The sequence below is a fragment of the Glarea lozoyensis genome (genome assembly GCF_000409485.1).
Source record: "Glarea lozoyensis ATCC 20868 chromosome Unknown GLAREA14, whole genome shotgun sequence".
NCBI lineage: Eukaryota > Fungi > Ascomycota > Leotiomycetes > Helotiales > Helotiaceae > Glarea > Glarea lozoyensis.
The window spans coordinates 1,063,001-1,085,266 of record NW_007360988.1 but is presented as its reverse complement, the minus strand read 5'-3'; the positions used below and the strand labels follow the sequence as shown (position 1 = coordinate 1,085,266).

General features: G+C 36.5%; 3 protein-coding genes across 3 annotated transcripts; all 3 read left to right on the top strand.

Moving 5' to 3' along the window:
* Nucleotides 1-15,709: 15,709 nt before the first annotated feature.
* On the top strand, nt 15,710-17,644 carry GLAREA_06940 (uncharacterized protein; the record flags this gene model as incomplete). The annotated part of the gene is made up of 2 exons (XM_008080888.1): nt 15,710-15,825; nt 15,886-17,644. 2 exons carry the CDS (start codon nt 15,710-15,712, stop codon nt 17,642-17,644), a joined length of 1,875 nt encoding a protein of 624 aa, XP_008079079.1.
* A 1,588-nt stretch (nt 17,645-19,232) lies between these two features.
* GLAREA_06939 (uncharacterized protein) lies at nt 19,233-20,018 on the top strand (the record flags this gene model as incomplete). The annotated part of the gene is made up of 1 exon (XM_008080887.1): nt 19,233-20,018. The coding sequence occupies one exon, from the start codon at nt 19,233-19,235 to the stop codon at nt 20,016-20,018; it is 786 nt and encodes a 261-aa protein (XP_008079078.1).
* Nucleotides 20,019-21,186: 1,168 nt separating this feature from the next.
* Nucleotides 21,187-21,841, top strand: GLAREA_06938 (uncharacterized protein; the record flags this gene model as incomplete). Its single annotated transcript, XM_008080886.1, has 3 exons — nt 21,187-21,350; nt 21,439-21,539; nt 21,591-21,841. 3 exons carry the CDS (start codon nt 21,187-21,189, stop codon nt 21,839-21,841), a joined length of 516 nt encoding a protein of 171 aa, XP_008079077.1.
* Between the last annotated feature and the right edge of the window lie 425 nt (nt 21,842-22,266).

Here is a 22,266-nt window from a genome sequence, read left to right as displayed (position 1 = left end):
CTATTTAACTTACTCTTATTATAACAAATAGATCTCTAATGTTACGAGTAGCGTCGGCCCCGGCGTCGTAATACTCCTAGGACTAAAGGTCCTAGGGTTAGGCGAGGTTACGGGAATTAAGTAGTTCCCGGGACCGCTATCTAATAGGTTAATTTAGTTAAAGTTAGTAATATTTATATTAGCGGATAGGCCCCGGTTTAGAGTACTATCACGTAATAATAGAAGTTCGATAAGTTCGCTAGGCGAACTTATCGAACCGGCTAGAAGTTTAACGAGTTCGACTAGCGAACCTATCGAACTTAAGAAAAGAAAGTTCTATATAATAATTATAATTTCCTTAGGTAAGAGCTTCGTACTTAACTTATTATAGTAATAGTATATTATCTATTTAACTTACTCTTATTATAATAAATAGATCTCTAAATCTATAAGTAATAATCTTACGCCTACTTCTTAATATACTAACCTTACAATAACCTTAGTCTACTCCGAGTAGAACCGAATTATTACACTTTAAGTACCTTGTTCTTAGTAAGTACTAGATTATTAATAATAGCTCTAAACGTTACTAGTCTAGCCGGAAGCGTCGTAAGAACCCCGGTACTACTACTACTACTACTACTAGTCTCTACTATAATCGAGGTAAAGGAAGGCCTATAAATCCCTCCGCTAGATAAGTATAATAGAACTCTAGCTAACCTAGAGTAGTTTATTATAAAGGCTTAGCTCTATATAGGTTTTTATAGAGATAAGTTTAGAAATAATATAGATAAGGTTTTATTTCTAATCTCGCGCTTTAAAGGAAGGGCCTATAACTAGATCGAGCCTTATATTAGTAATTACTAAGAGAATAAGACCTAAATAGGCTTAGTATCTATAGTTTACTTCTAGTTCGTTAAAGATTATTTTAAATTAATAAAAGACTTTATAGTCGGTATAAGGAAGGCTTTCGGGGATATCGATATTAAGAAAAAGTTAGAGCTAGTCCTACTTAAGCTTACCTAGACTAGGTTAGCTGTCCGCTATAATATCGACTTCTAGTAAACCTTAGCTAGGTTAAGACTAGGTAATAAAGCCCTAAGAATATTATTCTATAGAGAATTAAAGGAATTTATAAAGGACGAATTATTATATATAGATCCTCTTAAGACCCTTTACGAGCTAAGTAAAGCCGCTATTAAGATTAATAACCGAGCGTATAAGCGCTATATTAAAAAGAAAGGGGTCTACTCTTACTATATACGTCTATTAAAGAACTACTATAGCGATCCGATAAAACTTAATACGATCAGTAGAAGAGAACTTAACGCTTCGGAAAAGAATAGAAAGAAACTTTCTAATAAGAAGAGAATACGTCGAAGGGAGAAGGGACTCTACTTTAAGTATAGAAAAGAAGGTTATATAGCTAGCTTCTATTATAAAGGAAAGCTATAGAAAGGCTAGAAAAAACAGTTTAGCTCTACTAGATAACTAGTAGTAATAGATAAAGCTACTCTACTAAAAGGTAATTAGAGTAAGTAAGAGGCTACTAGATCGAGTTTAGTAGTCTAGATAAGATCTAAAACACCTCTAGTAAAGAAGAAACACTAGATTAGAGACTCCTTATACTAGATAGACTTAGAACCCAATAGTCTCTCGGTCTACTAACTCGAGGAAGTAGTCCCGAAACCTAGAGAATACTAGTACTTTTAAGAGATAATAGAAGAGGGAAATATTTAGATAACTAAGGATAGCTAGAAGTTTACTATCGACTAATAGATATAGAGAGAGAAGCCTATAATTAATATACGTTATAAAGTATCTTTTATAGATATAAAAAGAGTAGTATTCTAATAAGAACGTACTTAGAAAACGACTATTAAACTACTTAGACTAATTAGATAGTTACTCTACTTAAATAATATTTTTAAGCTAGAAGATATATAGAAGATTATTAGTAGATCTCTAGGAAAATATATTTAGAAATAGGTCTTCTTTATTAAGAGATAAGCCGACGAGTTTACCTAATAGAAGGCCCCGATTCTAGATATATATACTCTACGCCTTAGTATACCTTATTATTTATAAGAATAGGTAACGTAATACTATATATAGACTAACCTACTCCGAGATATAGAGGTTATAGAGATATTATTAGACTCTTATAAGCTCTATACTACTAGAGAATAGAGACAAATTATAGTCGAAATAAAGATTAGAGAAAAACTAATTAAAGTTATAATTAACTTAGAAGCTAATAGAAACTATATCTTACCTCGTATAGTAAAGAAGTTAAATATTCCTATAACTAATATTTAGCTATACCCTCTAAAACTTGTAGATAGATTAGACTATATTAATAGATAGGTTAATAAAGTAACTATTCTATTAAAATTATCTTTACTAGATAGATATAAAGCTAATATCTAGTTTAATATTACTAAAATCGGAAACTACAAGGCTATATTAGAAATAGTCTAGATCTAAGAGTATAACCTCGAAATAGACTAGTATACTAGTACTATAACCTATAGAAGATACGCCTATAAGGGTACGTAGGTTTAACTATAAGGCCGGAGAGAGGTTTATACTACCTCCTCTAAAGCGCCTAGATACCTCGAAGAAATAGAGGGTCCTCTATAGGTTACTACTAATAAAGGTAGAGAAAAATAAATACCTATATAGTATAGAAGACTTAAGAAGTTATTCGAAAACCTAGAAGACTTTCGAGCCTTACCCGAATACTAACTATAAGACTACGAGATTAATCTAAAAGAAGAAAGATAACTACCTTTCGAGAAATTAAGACAATACTAGTTCGACGTCTCTAAGACATTAGAGAAATACGTTAATATAGTACTTAAGAAAGAATAGATTAGACTATCTAAATCGCTAGCTACTTCGAATATACTAGTAGTAGTAAAAATAGGTAATAATAAAGAGAGACCTTATAGAGACTTCTAAAGGCTAAACGATATTACTATTAGGAACTAATACCCTTTATCTAATATATAGTATCTATAGAATAGACTAGCTAAAGTAAAAATATTTATAAAACTTAACTAGAGAAATACCTTTAACCTTATTAGGATTAAGAAAGAATATAAGTAGATAACTATATTTATTATACTCTCTAGCTAATATAAATATACTATTATACTATTTAAGTTAACTAATACCCCTATAATATACTAGAGATAGAACAATAATATTCTACGAAAGTATCTCGATAAGTTTATTATCTATTACCTCGACAATATCTTTATTTACTTAGAGAATAAGAATAAATATAAGAAGTATATTCGCTTAGTCCTAGAAGCCTTAGCTAAGATAGACTCTAGACTAAAGCTAGAGAAGTACGAGTTTAATACTTAAAAAACTAAGTTTCTAGAGTTTATTATTAAACTAAAAAAAATAAATATCGACTTAGAGAAGATCTAATAAATAAAGAACTAGCTAGAATTAGAAAATATTAAAGATATCTAGTTATTTCTCGGTTTTAGAAACTTCTACTATTAATTTATAGAAAGGTATTCGAAAATTACGGGACCGCTTACTAATCTTACCTAGAAAGACGTACCTTTTCTTATAAGAGAAAAAGAGAGAGCGGCTATATAAGAATTAAAAGACTAGTTTACTAAGAAACTAGTTATTAGAAGTTTTAGTATTAATAAACTAAGTATAGTCGAGACCGATATCTTAGATACTACTATAGATACTATTTACTTATAACTAGACGAGAATAGAAAAATATACTCTATTATATATTACTTCGAGAAATACTCGCTAGCCGAATAGAACTATAATATCTATAAGAAGAAACTTATAGTTATAGTTAAAGTACTAAGATATTAGAAGATTTATCTTTAAGAAGCTAAGTTTCTAGTTATTATCCTTATAGATTATAAAAACCTATAAACGTTCTTAATAATAAAGAAATTAGATAATTAACAAATAGTATAATAGGCCGAAGAACTCGCCTATTTCGATATTATAATTAAATACGTAAAAGAAATAGACAATTCTTAAGCTAACACTTTAAGCCGTTAACTAAGGTATAAAGGAGATAAGATCTATAAAAAGTAAGCTATTCTTAAGAAAGATAAGAATAAAAATCTTATCTCTAACTCTAAGGTAATTACCGCCCTTACTAAAATCCGAGGCCTATAGTATAATAATATTATAGCCGCCTAGAATAAAGAACTAGTAGTTTCTAAGAGAAACTTACTATATAAAGATAGAAAACTTAAGGTACTAAACTTATATACTTTAGAGTTTATCTAGAAATTCTATAAAGCCCCGAAATATAGCTATTAAGAAATTAGGAGAACCTTCTAGAGAATTTAGTAGTAATACTATATCGATAAGCTACAAACTTTAGTTAAGAAAGTAGTAACCGAATATAACGTCTCTATTCGAAATAAACCTACGTACTATATACCTTATAGACTTATAGAATAGATATCTATTCCGAAAAGACTATAGAAAATAATATTATAGAACTTTATTATTAAACTTCTACTCTTAAGAGATCTAATAATAGAAGTTAAATATAATACGATCCTAGTTATAATAGAAAGACTTACTAAGTATATAATCCTAATACTATATAAGAAGTTAAGTACTACTAAGAAGTTAGTATATACCTTTATTCGGTATATAGTTATAGACTATAGTACTCTAGAAGAAATAGTCTTAGACTAAGATAAGCTATTTATATCTAAATTCTAGACGGCCGTAACTATCTATATAGAAATAAAGCGAAAGCTATTAATAGTATTCTATCTATAAATAAATAGAGGTAATAAAAGAATAAACTAAGTAGTTAAAGTATACTTAAGGTATTACGTAAACTATAAGTAAGATAATTAGGTCGCCTTATTACTAATAGCCTAATTCTCGTATAATAGTACTACTACGAAAATAATATAAGTATCGCTATTTAAAGCTAACTTTAGTTATAAGAAAATAGTATTCTAAGAACCTTATAATACGTCTATCGATAATTAGATAGAAAGAATTCTTATTAACGACCTTTCCTCTCTTTATAAATAACTTATTAAAGAACTTAAGTTCATCTTAGAATAAAATACGTCCTACTATAATAAGAAATATAGTTAGGAGCCTACGCTAGGAGAGAGGGATAGAGTTTATTTAGTTAGACGAAATATCTAAATAAAATAACTAAATAATAAACTAGATAATAAGAAACTAGAACTATTTAAAATTAAAGCGTATAAAGGACCTTTAAATTATAAACTAGCTCTACTAAAAAGTATAAATATCTTTCTAGTATTCTATATATCTCTCCTTAAGCTAGTACCGCCTAGAGCGCTACTAGCTCTAGTTATAGAAATAGAACTAGTAAACTCTAACGCTAAGTATAAAGTCGAGAGAATCTTAGACTATAAACTTATTAGAAGAAAACTATATTATCTAATAAAGTAGAAGGACTACCTATAATTAGAGAATATATAAGAACTAATAAATAACCTTAACTACTCTAAGTAGCTTAAGAAGTTCTACTACTAGTATCTAGGGCCTCCTAAAAAGACCTAGGATTAAAGTTCGGATTAAGTAGCGAGGGGTCGTAAGTAGAGAAGTCGTTAGGCGAGGTAAGGCGGGCCGGTAGTTATTCTACTTCTACTTTTCTCTCCTCCTTCTCCCTCTTCTCCTCTTCTTTCTACCGCTCTTTCCTCTCTAACTTATCTAACTTGTCTAGTAAGTTAAGACCTACTAAGATTATCTTTTATTTTCGTTTCTATAAGAACTTTTACTACCGGCGGATATAAGTACGACGGGCTAGTATCTCTTAGATTTAGGCCTCGGTCTACTTATTCTCTAAGAAGAGTTTCTCTTCTTAAACCTCGATACTCTCCTAGTTATAAACTAAAGGTATTCGATTTATCTCCTTAATATTATACGACTTTCCCGCGGATATATAGATACTATAACGACTCTATTTTAGGTCTCGAGAGACTATATACTCTTTTCCCGTCTTCTCGTAGTAAGAATAAGGCGCTATCTTTCTCTTAGTTAAATTAATTTATTTTCCGAGGGCTATAATATTAGAACGTCTAGTCGTATAGTCGGGTAGTATATTAGAAGGAAGAGAAGTCTATAGCCTTTAACCGACGTATTTCTTAGTTATACTTAAGTATATAGACTCGCTAGTCCGAATAAGGGATAGTATTACGAGTAGCGTCGGCCTCGGCGTCGTAATACTTCTAGGACTAAAGGTCCTAGGATTAGGCGAGGTTATAGGAATTAAGTAGTTCCTAGGACTACTATCTAATAGGTTAATTTAGTTAAAGTTAGTAATATTTATATTAGCGGATAGGCCCCGGTTTAGGGTACTATTACGTAATAATAGAAGTTTAATAAGTTTACTAGACGAACTTATCGAACTAGCTAAGAGTTCGACGAGTTCGACTAGTAAACCTATCGAACTTAAGAAAAGAAAGTTCTATATAATAATTATAATTTCCTTAGGTAGAAGCTTTATACTTAACTTATTATAGTAATAGTATATTATCTATTTAACTTACTCTTATTATAATAAATAGATCTCTAAATCTATAAGTAATAATCTTACGCCTACTTCTTAATATACTAACCTTACAATAACTCTAGTCTACCCCGAGTAGAACTAAGTTGTTATATCTAAATCTATAAGTAATAATCTTACGCCTACTTTCTAATATACTAACCTTACGATAACTCTAGTCTACTCCGAGTAGAACCGAATTATTATACTTTAAGTATCTATTCTTAGTAAGTACTAGATTATTAATAATAGCTCTAAACGTTACTAGTCTAGCCGAAAGTATTGTAGAAACCCTAGTACTACTACTACTAACCCTAATAGTAATCGAAGCAAAAGAGGGCCTACAAATCCCTCTACTAGATAAGTATAATAGAACTTTAGCTAACCTAGAATAGTTTATTATAAAGGCTTAACTCTATATAGGTTTTTATAGAGATAAGTTTAGAAATAAAATAGATAAGGTTTTATTTCTAATCTCGCGCTTTAAGAGAAGAGCTTATAACTAGATTAAACCTTATATTAGTAATTACTAGGAGAATAAAACCTAAGCGGGCTTAGTATCTATAGTTTACTTCTAGTTCGTTAAAGATTATTTTAAGTTACTAAAAGACTTTATAGCTAGTATAAGGAGAGCTTTCGGGGATATCGATATTAAGAAAAAGTCGAAGCTAGCTCTACTTAAGCTTACCTAGACTAGGTTAGCTGTCTGCTATAATATCGATTTCTAGTAAACCTTAGCTAGGTTAGGACTAGGCGATAAAGCCCTAAGAATATTATTCTATAGAGAATTAAAGGAATTTATAAAGGACGAATTATTATATATAGATCCCCTTAAGACTCTTTACGAGCTAAGTAAAGCCGCTATTAAAATCGATAACTAAGTATACGAGCGCTATATTGAAAAGAAAGGGGTCTATTCTTACTATATACGACCGATAAAGAACCGCTATAATAACCTAATAGAACTTAATATAATTAGTAGAAGAGAACTTAATACCTTAGAGAAGAATAAGAAGAAGCTTTCTAACGAGAAAAGAATATAATAAAGAGAGAAGAGACTCTACTTTAAGTATAAAAAAGAGGGTTATATAGCTAGTTCTTATTATAAGGGAAAGCTATAGAAAGGCTAGAAGAAATAGTTTAGTAATACTAGATAACTAGTAGTAATAACTAAAGCTACTTTACTAAAAGGTAACTAGAGTAAGTAAGAAGCTACTAAACTCGGTTCGGTAGTCTAGATAAAATCTAAAGAACCTCTAATAACTAAGAAGTATAGAATTAGAGACTCTTTATACTAGACCGACTTAGAACCCGATAGCCCCTCGGCTTACTAACCCGAGAAGGTAGTTCTAAAATATAGAGAATACTAGTACTTCTAGAAGATAATAGAAGAGAGAAATATCTAGAAAACCGAGAATAGCTAAAAGTTTACCGCCGACTATTAGATATAGGGAGAGAAACCTATAACTAGTATACGTTATAAAGTGTTTTTCGTAGATATAAAGAGAGTAGCGTTCTAATAAGAATATACTCGAAAAACTACTATCGAGCTACTTAGACTAATTAGGTAGCTACTCTACTTAAACGATCTCTTTAAACTAGAAGATATATAGGAAATTATTAATAAAGCCCTAGAGAAGTATATCTAAGAGCGGGTCTCCTTTATTAAAGAATAAATAAGCGAGTTTACTTAGTAGGAAGCCCTAGTCCCTAATACCTATACTCTACGCCTTAGTATACCCTATTATTTATAGAAATAAGTAACGTAATACTATATATAGACCGACCTACTTTAAGATATAGAGGTTATAGAGATATTATTAGACCCTTATAAGCTCTATACTACTAGAGAATAGAGACAAATTATAGTCGAAATAAAGATTAAAGAAAAACTAATTAGAGTTATAATTAACTTAGAAGCTAATAGAAACTATATCTTACCTCGTATAGTAAAGAAGTTAAATATTCCTATAACTAGTATTTAACTATACTCTCTAAAACTAGTAGATAGATCGGATTATATTAATAGATAAGTAGATAAAGTAACTATTTCGTTAAAATTATTCTTACTAGATAGATATAAAGCTAATATCTAGTTCGATATTACCGAAATCGGAAACTATAAGGCTATATTAGAAATAGCCTAGATCCGAGAGTATAACCCCGAAATAGACTAGTATACTAATACTATAACTTATAAGAGATATACCTATAAGAGAACGTAGAGTTAACTATAAGACTAGAGAGAGGTTTATACTACCTCCTCTAAAGCGCCCGGACACCTTAAAGGAATAGAGAGTCTTCTATAGGTTACTACCGACGAAGGTAGAGAAAAATAAATACCTATATAGTATAGAAGATTTAAGAAGTTATTCGAAAACCTAAAAGACTTTCGAGCCTTACTTAAATACTAACTATAGAATTATAAGATTAATCTAAAAGAAAGAAGATAACTACCTTCTAAGAAATTAAGACGATACTAGTTTAACGTCTCTAAGACGTTAGAGAAATACGTCGATATAGTACTTAAGAAAGAATAGATTAGGCTATTTAAATCGCTAGCTACTTTAAATATACTAGTAGTAGTAAAGATAGGTAATAATAAAGAAAGACTTTATAGATACTTCCGAAGACTAAATAATATTACTATTAGAGACTAATACTCTTTACTAAATACGTAGTATCTACGGGATAGACTAACTAAAGTAAAAATATTTATAAAACTTAACTAGAGAAATACCTTTAATCTTATTAGGATTAAAGAAGAATATAAGTAGATAACTATATTTATTATACTCTCTAGCTAATATAAATATACTATTATACTATTCGGGTTAACTAACGCCTCTACGATATACTAGAGATAGAACGATAATATTCTATAAGAGTATCTTAATAAGTTTATTATCTATTACCTTAATAATATCCTCGTTTACTTAGAAAACGAGAATAAATATAAGAAGTATATCTACTTAGTTCTAGAAGCCTTAGCTAAGGTAGACTCTAGACTAAAGCTAGAGAAGTACGAGTTTAGTACTTAGAAAACTAAGTTTCTAGGGTTTATTATTAAACTAGGAAAAATAAATATCGACCTAGAGAAGATCTAACAAATAAAGGACTAGCTAGAATTAGAAAACGTTAAAGACGTCTAGTTATTTCTCGGTTTTAGAAACTTCTACTAATAATTTATAGAAGAATATTTAAAAATTATAGGACTATTTACTAATCTTACTTAAAAAGACGTACCTTTTCTTATAAGAGAGAGAGAAAGAGCGGCTATATAAGAACTAAAAGACTAGTTTACTAAGAAATCTATTATTAAAAGTTTTAGTATTAATAAACTAAGTATAGTCGAAACTAATACTTTAGATACTACTATAGATACTATTTACCTATAACTAGACAAGAATAGAAAGATATACCTTATTATATATTACTCTAAGAAATACTCGCTAGCTAAATAGAACTATAATATCTATAAGAAGAAACTTATAGCTATAGTTAAGATACTAAGATATTAGAAGATTTATCTTTAAGGAGCTAAATTCCCTATTATTATCTTTATAGATTATAAGAACCTATAAACGTTCTTAATAATAAAGAAATTAGATAATCGATAAATAGTATAATAGGCCGAAGAACTCGCCTACTTTAATATTATAATTAAATATATAAAAGAAATAGACAATCTTCGAGCTAACGTTTTAAGCTATTAACTAGGTTATAAAGAAGATAAGATCTATAAAAAATAAGCTATTCTTAAAGAAGATAAGAATAGAAATCTTATCTCTAACTCTAAGGTAATTACCGCTCTTACTAAAATCCGAGGCTTATAGTATAATAATATTATAGCTACCTAGAATAAAGTATTAGTAGTTTCTAAGGGAAACTTACTATATAAAGATAGAAAACTTAAAGTACTAAGCTTATATACTTTAGAATTTATCTAAAAATTCTATAAGGCCTTAGAATATAGCTATTAAAGAATTAAAAGAACCTTCTAGAGAATTTAGTAGTAATACTATATCGACAAGCTATAAACTCTAGTTAAGAAAGTAGTAACTAAGTATAATACCTATATTTAGAATAAATCTATATACTATATACCTTATAGACTTATAGAGTAAATACCTATTCTAAGAAAACTATAGAAAATAATATTATAAGACTTTATTATTAAACTCTTCTTATTAAAAGATCTAATAATAAAAGTTAAATTCGATTTAATTCTAGTTATAATAAAAAGACTTACTAAGTATATAATCCTAATACTATATAAGGAATTAAGTACTACTAAGAAGCTAGTATATACTTTTATTTAGTATATAGTCGCGGACTATAGTACTCTAGAAGAAATAGTCTTAGACCGAGATAAACTATTTATATCTAAATTCTAGATAGCTATAACTATCTATATAGAAATAAAGTAAAAGCTATTAATATTATTCTATCTATAAATAAATAGAGGTAATAAAAGAATAAACTAAGTAGTTAAAGTATACTTAAGGTATTATATAAACTATAAGTAAGATAATTAGATCGTCTTATTACTAATAGCCTAATTCTCGTATAATAGTATAGCTATAGAGATAATATAAGTATTACTATTTAAAGCTAACTTTAGTTATAAGAAAATAGTATTCTAAGAACCTTATAACGCGTCTATCGATAGTTAGGTAGAAAGAATCCTCGTTAACGACCTTTTCTCTCTTTATAAATAACTTATTAAAGAGCTTAAGTTTATCTTAGAACAAAATACGTTCTACTATAATAAAAAACGTAGTTAGAAGCCTATACTAAGAGAGAGGGATAGAGTTTATTTAGTTAGACAAAATATTTAAATAAAAAGACTAAGCGATAAACTAGATAATAAGAAACTAGGACTATTTAAAATTAAAGCGTATAAAGGACCTTTAAATTATAAACTAACTCTATTAAAAAGTATAAATATCTTTCTAGTATTCTATATATCTCTCCTCGAGCTAGTACCGCCTAGAGCGCTACTAGCTCTAGTTATAGAAATAGAACTAGTAAACTCTAACGCTAAGTATAAAGTCGAGAGAATCTTAGACTATAAACTTATTAGAAGAAAACTACGTTATCTAATAAAGTAGAAGGACTACCTATAATTAGAGAATATATAGGAACTAATAAATAACCTTAACTACTCTAAGTAGCTTAAGAAGTTCTACTACTAATATCTAGGGCCTCCTAGAAAGACCTAGGATTGAAATTTAGATTAAGTAGCGATAGGTCGTAGGTAGAGAAGTCGTCGAGCGGGGTAGAGTAGACTAGTAGTCGTTCTACTTCTACTTCCCTCTCCTCCTTCTCCCTCTTCTCCTCTTCTTTCTACTACTCTTTCCTCTCTAACTCGTCTAACTCGTCTAGCGAGTTAAGACCTACTAAAATTATCTTCTACTTTTACTTATAAAGAAAGCGCTTCTACTTCTTAATATATAGGGCGCGGGAAGTAGCCTCTTATTAGGCCGCCTACGCCTTCTACTAAAGATTCTATACCTCTTTCTCCTCGGCCTCTAGCTTAGCCTCCTAAGCCTCGATACTCTCCTAGTTAAATTCCGTAGGTATCCGGTTTACCTCTTTTATATTATAGGTCTTACTAGTAGTAGTATATATACTATAACGACTATAGTTCGAGTTTCGTAAAACTATATATATTTTTCCCGCCTTTTTATAATAAGAATAAGGCGCTATCTTTCTTTTAGTTAAATTAATCTATTTTCTAAGGGCTATAATATTAGAACGTTTAGTTATATAGTCGGGTAGTATATTAGAAAGAAGAGAAGTCTATAGCCTTTAACTAACGTATTTCTTAGTCGTACTTAAGCGTATAGACCCGCTAGTCTAAATAGGGGATAGTATTACGAGTAGCGTCGGCCTCGGCGTCGTAATACTCCTAGGACTAAAGGTCCTAGGATTAGGCGAGGTTATAGAAATTAAGTAGTTCCTAAGACCGCCGTCTAATAGCTTAATTCGGTTAATATTAGTAATATTTATATTAGTAGATAGGCCCTAGTTTTAGGTAGTATTACGTAATAAGTAAGAGTTTAATAAGTTCGCTAAGTTCGCTATTAAACTTGTCGAACTCGTCGAACTCGTTAGAACTTAGGTAGAGTAAGAAGTCCTATATAATAATTATAATTTCCTTAGATAGAAGCTTCGTACTTAACTTATTATAATAATAGTATATTATCTATTTAACTTACTCTTATTATAACGAATAGATCTCTAAATCTATAAGTAATAATCTTACGCCTACTTTCTAATATACTAACCTTATAATAACCCTAGTCTACCCTAAGTAGAACCGAATCGTTATACTAATCTATCTATTTAAGTTCTAAAAGTAGTTAGAGATATACTAGAGGGGAGAGTATAGAAATAGTATTATAAGTAATAGGCTCTAGTCTCTAAAACATCTTTACTAACTAAGTATATTCTATACTTAGTATTTATACTTATTATATATATATATATATTAAGTAATACGAGCTTTTAGAAGGTATATATCGTTAACTAGATACTAAGCTAAAAATCTTATAAGAGTTAATATATTATTATCGAGCTAGAATAGTAAAGTAGGTTAAAGTAATACTAATTTTATCTATCGATCGAGGTAATAAAGACTATAACTTATATAGATCGGCTCCTATTAATAACACTAGAGTTTTTTTAGAGCCTCGTTAGAGTACTTAAATAGAAGTTCTTAAGATAAAATTTATCCTATTTAGATAGTAGAATAATAACCTTTATCTTTATTTAATACTTAGTCTTTATAGGTAAGTAGAGTATAGAGCCTAACTTACTATTAAGTTTAGTAGAGAGAAAATTACTAAGTAAGTAGCGAAAAGGCTAATTAAGAACTATATCTACCTCTTTAATATTTATTAGGTTAGTCTATAAGACACTCTTGTCGGAGAGACAGACAACAAAAATCTAAGCATTATTTACAGAAAAACATATGGCTAGCCCAGAACTGGCTGATTCTAAGGCAGTAAATCTAACCCGCAGCCGAAAATACTATTCTTGGGACGAGATTCTCCAGTTTTCGATCCGAGCTATTTGCACAGGGGCAAAGCAGTCTAAGTGATGTGTTCATTCAAGCTCTTGGGCCTAGGCTTCTTCAACCAGGAATGCAGTGCCAGTAATACCGCAGAGGCGGAGCCTTGTTAACAGATTATGCACGATCTTGGATAGATGGGTCTCGAGCTTGACGTACCATGGTACATGTTTCGTTTTTATTGCTCTCCAATCGCCGTGTACAGAACTAGGCAAATCACAGACATGGCGTGTTGCTACCAACTCCAACCCTGATGAATCTGGCAAAACATTATCCTTCCTTGCCTTTTAGCAGCGAACCACGGATCATTCGAAATGCAAGTCCCTGTCTATTCCGATCGGCGATGCTGCTCGTTGCTTCCAAAGTTACGGTTCATGGGCTTTTTACGGCCCGGATGGGTTTCGGTTTGATGCTTTTTGCTCCAATATGGAACAAGCCGCATGGGAAAGAGCCGCCAGTTGTTCTGGTAAGGACATTGAAGTCTAGGGGCCGTACATGCGAAAATAACGGAAGGATTTCTAGCACACAAAAACGAACAAAGCTGAGCTTACAATTTGCTCACACCATGGGAAGTTCCGTTTCAACATCTCTTCTGTTGTGTTGTTGAGAGTGCCTTTATTGATCCATTCATGGTCGCTTCGACCACAGCAACTGGATTGGAATCATTGGATACAAGTTACAACATATAAGATTACGCGTCCACGTTCATGAGAATCTAGCGAGTAATTTTGAACTCAATGGCCGATACATACCCGAGCCTAACACAGTAACGATATATGGCCGACGCACCACGAATTTCTTTTGCGGGCAATTGGGACATTAAATAAACTACCCATCGCGTTACTCGATTTGCAAGTTGAAGAGTCAACTTCCGGGAGGAGAATTCTAGCTTGGCACACTAGGCCGTATCTGCAACAAGATGCAGTAGGTGGGATTGAAAGAGGGAAGAGGCGAAGGGTCATCCAACCTCTATGCAGCATGCTCTAACACGTTCTGGATGGATGTGCTCCAGTCACTGCTTCTTTGAGAAGACCAAGTGAAAAACAAACACATCACAAAAGCCTTCGGTCCCGCTGAATCATGAACCACCTTCTAGAAGATCAGACCACTCCTTACGGTGTACGTCTCTTATCTGAATGGCTTAGACACTTCCTTTTAACGGTAAGAGGCTCAGTGTGGGAACCGACCCGAGGAACTCGTGCCGAAGTTTGACACGATATGGAATTTCCACACGACCTAGGCCCAGGAATGCAGGAGGAGCCCAAATCTCAACGAAAACTATTCTGCGGGCATAGGCGTCAAATCGAAAAACACATTACACTGGTTTCTTGTACGGGAGTTTTGGATCCAGCTGCGGGCAGCCGAAAGGGGTTGATGTTCGCTTAGCGAGCCATTGAAGCCCTGAGGTCAAACCCCGGATTATGGCATTTTGGTGGAATATGAGGTGCCATTATGATGACCAACCAACATAGTGTTCTCACAGCAGTGTAACATTGGTAACTATCCCTGCCGTCGGGCATGGGGAGTTGTCTCCCGAGCCGTATTATTTTTCTCTCTGTCCCGGTTGCAGCCCGACATAAGCCGGAGAGTCCCTTGCTCTGTGGATGAAAATGGTTTCTTCTGCACCGGGGCAGTCAAGTAGTACACCCGCCCTTGTGCATGAGCCTACAACAGCTTACGCTAGGGTAGGGCTGCCAGGTACTCATATCGATTTTTGGTAAAGAAATCGGAAGTTTCTCCGGCAATACCGCTGAGGGGTCTGCTGAACTCCGCTTCGCTTCTTTACACTCTTTCCTGTCATGACTACCGAGTCCCTTTAACATATTCTCCACTATTGATCTCCATGGAGCTGCAACGTGGATTCCATTAGTCTTATTCCCTGGCAATATTGCTTGAAAATTACAGCGGCACGCTTCTAAACCTCGGCGTTTTATGCGAGAGATTTGTTGTTTAAACTGACGCGGAACACCTTCCTGGCGTACCCAACATTCTCACTCTATATGTGGTTTTGTCGTTACGAAGCAGCCATCTGGACTGCGAGTTATGAATCCAACATATGGGAAAATCTGCTCCGTTAGTATTGGTGGCACAACTCGGCCTGAAGCATGCCCAAAGACTGGACTGGCCATAAGGCTGAGATAACACGACTCTATATTGAGGAAGGAAAGACCCTGAACGAAGTAAGAGAAACCCTGACTACCAGATATGGATTCAAGGCATCGTAAGACACCTTTACTATCTATATTCACTACCCAGAACCACATACTTACAACTGCATCAGTATAAGAGCCTACCGCATGAGAATTGACGAATGGTCTTTACGAAAATACAAGTCCCGAGAAGATGCACTTGAAGAAACTGAAGAACACGAATCCGCTAATCAGTCTCTTTCTGGATCAGAGATGCCCCCTCCGGATGCTAAGCCAACAAAACTACGCAACAACGGCAAACTGAAGTTTGGTTCGAATTGTTACATCTCCGCAAGTCCGATGGGAGCTGACGAGGTTCTGGCCTTGATACAAGAGCCAGACGCCGCGCCATACGCACTTGAGATTTTACTCACAAAGTGGCAGGTAGGTGGCCGTTATCTTGATGCTCTTGGGACTGTTCTTCGAACGAACCAGCCTTCTTTCTTGGTCACGCGCTGTGCGAAAGACGGTCGCCCTCTTCTTTTTAAGCTGGTAGAAGATTTTGTTCATCAATCAGAACAGATTTTGGTCGGAAAGCTTCTCCTCGAGTCTCTCTTCTTGGGAACTGCAACAAAAAGACTCGCCGAGGTGGCTTGGCTTACATCGTGGGATGCAGCATGCCAATGCACCGACTGGTGTAGTGTGAAAGAGATACTCTATGACAGCAGTACGGTTTCGATCAGTGCCGGAGAGCTGTTTCTGAATAGTGCAAGAGCAGTTCTTGCTGACCAACTTCTTCGACGCTACATTCAGCAACTCCGTGGGTTAAAAGCACGGAATATCTCGGATCTTAAAAGCCCAGAGGAAGTACGTACCTATCGACTTGATCTCATCTACTTGTTAGAAGAGTCTAGGGACTTGGACATGGTTCTTCAGCCCACAATTTACAAATACGCCCCTGAGATCATCGAAAACGATGAGTACGGGAATTGGATTCCATACAGAAAGAACGATCCACGATATATTTCCCTTGCAAATTGGTGTCGATACAAATATCTTCAAATGACGAGTGGGGGCCGAATTCCTGATGATGCTAGTGAGGATGTTAAAGAGCGAGAGTGGATGAACACCTCTAACTACACCGATCCACAAGGCCGTTCAGACACTGCTGTCGTCACAAACACTTATGTCCAAGAGCCTCGTTCGAGTAGAAGCAATGCTCATGAGCTTAGACTTGTCACTTCACAACCCAAAACGCAGTTGTCCTCTAGAAACGGGACACTTGCCACTGAGACCTTACCAGAGGAAGATTACGGCGGACACCCGGTGATGAAAGCACTAATGACCAAGTGGAAATCCCTAAAAGGATTCAAATCATACGTTCATTCCATACTCGCAGGAGATTCAAACGGTGTCTTCATTTTCGACCCCGCATCCAGTGACAACGAAAATCTGTTTGATGTCATAGACAAGCATGTACCAAAGGACGAGCAGTTACCAGTGACTCAAGCTGTACTACTTGCATGCTCTACCATTAACAAGGAGGAATGTTGGCGGCCATGGACTTTGGATTGGTGGCTCTCTTGCTTCCACACAACAAGTTGGGATGATTTAAGAACCAAGACGGAAACGGCACAGCTCGAGAGACATCTGTGGCGGCCCATATCCTCCGCTGCGCTGAAGCTCCTTCTGGACGCTACCTACAGTCTTGTAGGAGAGCGTCTCCTGAATGAGCTAAAGACTGTCATGATCTCGCTCCGCACAAGCCCGGGTTACAGTTCTTGTGGCGATAACTCGGTACGATACGACGAGCTCTTGAAGCAGTACATTGCAATCCTAGGGGCATTCCGAGAACGCAGCCTGAATGTCGAACCGGCCTGTCTAGCCCATGCGCTGAATGCCATGGGGTAGATGGACATGCATGATCCCACGTGAAACCTTTCCTTTTATTTTACTCAAGTCTCCTCGCAAATGTATTTGTTCCTCAAATTTTCATTTTCTTTGTTTAGCATTTGCTTGGAAGGCGTTAGCAGATGGTCTCAAACTGCATTTGGGATCAAAATGATGTTGGATTTTGGGCGATACGTTTTTGGTTGAATCCAAATGATGGGGACTATCACAAAATCATGGTTCACGATAGATTTCTTTCCCCAATTTGTGTAGTCTTTGGTTGCGTTTGAAGCTTTCCAGATTAGGCTTCATGGCACACGGCGTAACTGCTTCCTCCTGCATTGTTCCTCTCAACAAGACTAGCTTAATGAAAGCTGACCCCAACACCTTGCCAATCTTCTTGCTTTTTACCATTTCTTCCATCATCGTATTTCCCTTTGCACCAATCAGTGATATTATCACCGTTCGTCATACGTGCCCCGGCGTCCATCTTGGAGGCGCCACCGCCGACGCATCTACCCGTACCGGATCTCCCGGGGCCAAAATCCGACTGACCCCCACTGCGGACATCACGAAAATCCCACGATGCTGGCGATGATCATATTCTTTAAAGTCGTCTTTCTGCAGGTAAGTACCGCAAAAAGAAATTATTACTGGGAAGTGTACCAGGTGCGCTGAGTCAAGCGTGAGAATGGGTCGGTAGTTGTCAGTCGAGAGAGGAAGGAGAGACGGGTCAGGTTGTACTGTGCAACGTGGCGTTGCATTCATGACTTTGAGCGAGAGTCGCATCAGCATCGCAAGAAGACGTTTCGTCCACGAACATATTTTTCCGTCAACAAGGAATTACCTTGTGTCCGCAATGGACAGCCGTTACTCCGGAAGTCCCTCTCCGAGTCTTATCTCAAGCCTTCGCAGATCCTGCTCTTTGCTTTTCGTTCCAATTTACGCGGTGGCCTTAGTCTCCTGTTCAAAGACGTTTGTGCACGTAAGGGCCCTTGCATAATCAAGGCATGCTCTTTCTGTTTTCTATATACTAGAGCGAGACAGAAAAACAAAATTCGTCTCCCATCGATAGCGAACGGCTCGTTGACGACCATACAAAAGCGAGTGTTGCGATGGATTTCGAGGGCGGTCGCCCGTGACATCAGCCTATCGGCCCCCTTTTCAGCTCGCTAATCTAACGAGATCATCACTACCCGCGAATGTCGAATCTCGGCTTCGCGAAAACGTGGGCAAGATTGGACTGAGGATGAAAAGTCTCCTTTGATCCCGACTTTTGATCGTCTTTCGGGCTGAGGAGGTCGAACCCTTGCGCAGCCCGTTTATGATTTAAGCTTCTTACCTTCTGGTCCCGGTACTGGGTTACACCCAAATTCCTTATCTTCAACAATCTCTCGTCAGGATACTTGGTCGCTTGTGAGTCGCTCCACGATACTTTTTCTGATACTCGACTTTATCAGAGCTCAACAACCCGTGTTCGAATTTTATTCGAGCGACCTGGAGAGGTTTATCAGTATGCCAGTACTTCGATCAATAACAAACTCTTCCTCCTTTAATACCTGAAATCCTTATCTCACGCGACCATACCCTTTGCCCGCCTACGCCCTCGATGGAGCAAGGAAGGGTCTATCAGACTAGCACAACAACAATACCGAACAATGATCTTCGACGCCAGCGCTCGGCAGTCAAAAGCCGAAACAATGGTTCCTCTTCTGCCACGGTTTCGCCAGATACCAGCTTATCAGCGGACGATCAGATAAACTTCTCACACAACGAGCAACTCCCGCCGCTAGTCAACTCCTCCTTGATGTTCTTCTCCACACGACCCATCTCTCAAAGTCTTAATATCTTGTCCAAATCACGACATCTCTTCCCGCGAGCTATGGAAATCCTGTTGAGGAATTGGAGTGGGGGAGGGGAATCGCTCCGATACGCTAATATCCTCCTTCAAGAACCCGCCTGCTGCCAAAACCTCTTGGGTCCCAATTGGAAGTGCTGGTATGGGGACGATGGCACCCTTTTCGATCTGGCATATCAGAACGTTACGAAAGCGGAACAGGCGATACTGTTCAAGGCGTTGCTGAGAGCAGATATGAAATATCGTCCACAATTGTGTGCAAATCGTCCAGCCTGGGCAGATGATTGGAGGCATGCTGTGGAACAAAGCAGTTGGTCAAACGCAAAAGGAGGTATCGTCGGGCTTCTGGTGGGCAAGACATTGTGGGTAAGCATGATAACGGTACTTATGGAGCATCACTTGGATATGTGCATCAAATCGCCACAAATTCAAGTACCAGATCATCGTCAGCAATACAAGGATATCTTGAGAGATTGTCTTGATATGGGTCTTGACATCGCTTCGGAGTATTATGATTACGAAAAGAAAATGCTGTGACCTGTGAGTTTGCGGGCAGATGAACCCATTTGTTCATGCCCAGTACGGCCAGGCAGAACCATGATTTTGGCAGAAGCAACATCAGACTGTTCTCAACGAAGCCAGCCATCTTTGACGGCACGAAGAGGAACGTTGTCATTTCAAGCTTTTCGGTGCACGGTATTCAGCCCTATTACTAGCGAGGAGGCGAAACGCAAACAGCTCTCGCGACGGCGCTGATGATCGTCAGAAACAAGTGGGGTGGACGATCTTATTCCGAGGAGGATATAATTTTTGGGGGCGAATGCATTTCGCTGTACCATCTACAGAACTGGATGGGAATTCGTTTGCAGGATGGCATATCTCCTTGATATGCATTAACGACAGCTACGATAACGATATCCACGACCGACGTCTGGAAGGATCCTACGACGGAGCAACGGCGCAGTCTTTGGTGGATCTCTTTTCAAAGTGGTCATCTGGTCAAAGATGTCAGATTAAGTATTTGATTTACGGAGGACATTGATGTCTGAGGTTCAGTCAAGGGTCGATAGCTGTGGAGTAATGAATGGAATGGGATACCTTATTAGAAAGCATTGTTAGAATTTCTCTTTGGATGGGAAAAATTCCGCTTACTTTAGATTTAATTGAAATTATAACGACTTAGAAAGTAAGAATTTCTCTGAGGTCACGGTGTTGCTTCCATGGTGCGAGCGGGATAGCACTTACTTAAAGCTCGAAAATAATGGACTTGTTATTTGTGAATGACATGCAAAATGATATACGCTATTTTAAAACTTTGACTAGACCGAGCGAAAAATGGAAAGTAGATCAAAAATAGCTCTGAACATCGAAGAGGAGAAAACTATTTCCTAGCTAATAATAATACACATTGAGTCGAGAACGAAGCTATACGAGCGATAGCAACTGTCACGCCGGATCAGGCCGGTTGCGGGGTAGCAGCAGGGACCACCCACCTAGCCAATGACGGCTCTGTTTATGTCATAGCGGGGCCTGTCAAATCCACCCGCGAGGGTCGCTTCCAAGTAAACACAAGCGTCTCCAGCCAGGGCAACGAGAAAACAAAGAATCTCTTTCCTCGATACAACCAAGCTTGACATTACATCCAACTGCTCAGTTTCGAATTCCAACAGAAATATTTTGAGAAAGAGAGATAAAGCAAGCAAACATGGCATCTCCAGATCGCTCCTCCTCTATTGACGAGACCACCATCACGCCCGTCCGTCCTGCCTCGCATGTTCGACAGAATTCGTTGGAGAAACATTTGCAACACCGTCCGGATCCGCAAGAATTGAAGGATAGACATATTTTGTTGGATACTAATGCTGCTCCGTACGTTCCTTGTCCCTTCTACCCCTCCCTAGCAGGACGAAAGCTAGAAGCTGCCTGTTACTCGACAGAATAGAGCTAATGAATCCAGAGCCCTACAAGCCGCAGCCCAAGAACTCGAACGCCAAAGAGCCACCGACTCCCTCAAGAAAGGTCTTGAAAACCGTCCACACAGAGAAGATCTAGTTGAGCGTCCGTGCCCCCTCCCCGTCTAACCAACACTAGCTAACAAACAATCCACAGGCAACATCCTCCCAACCTCAACCGCCGCCCCGGGCATCCAAGCCAACGCGCGCGAACTAGAGAAACACATGCGAGCCGACTCTCTCAACGAGAAGATCTCGCACCGTCCCAAGCCAGAAGAGCTGATCAAGGAGGGGATCTTACAGGAAGATCCTACGAGTCCGGATAAAGAGACGACTCAGGCTGCGAATGATAAGTTGTATGAGGAGAGAATTGAGGAGGAGTATGCTAAGCGTGAGGGTGGTGCATAGATCTGGTTTTGGGGTTGATGGCTAGGAGTTTGGGGTTTTGTGTTTTGGTGGCATGGGAGTGATATGGCAGGTTGGCTCTTTCAAGATGTGGGAGGGAGGATTGGTATCTTTTAGCACCGCTGTGCGGCAGAAGTAAAAGCATTGATTAGTCTCATTTTTCTCATTGGTATCCAAGCTCCTACTAGCGTGACATGTCTTCTTCTGCCTCTCTGACATTTGCAGATCAATGAACCAATTTCTACATTTCTCCATAGACGTAGAACCCTGCCACACTACTTGTCCATCTATCTAAAAAGTTGCACTGATGGTTCCTTGATGTACCGAGAATGCCAAATATGCAACCAGAAAGATGGCCTGCCTAGATCAACTCCTGGCGTAAAGGAGGTATTTCAGCATCCATTTTCGGATTCTCGAATCGTTTCGAC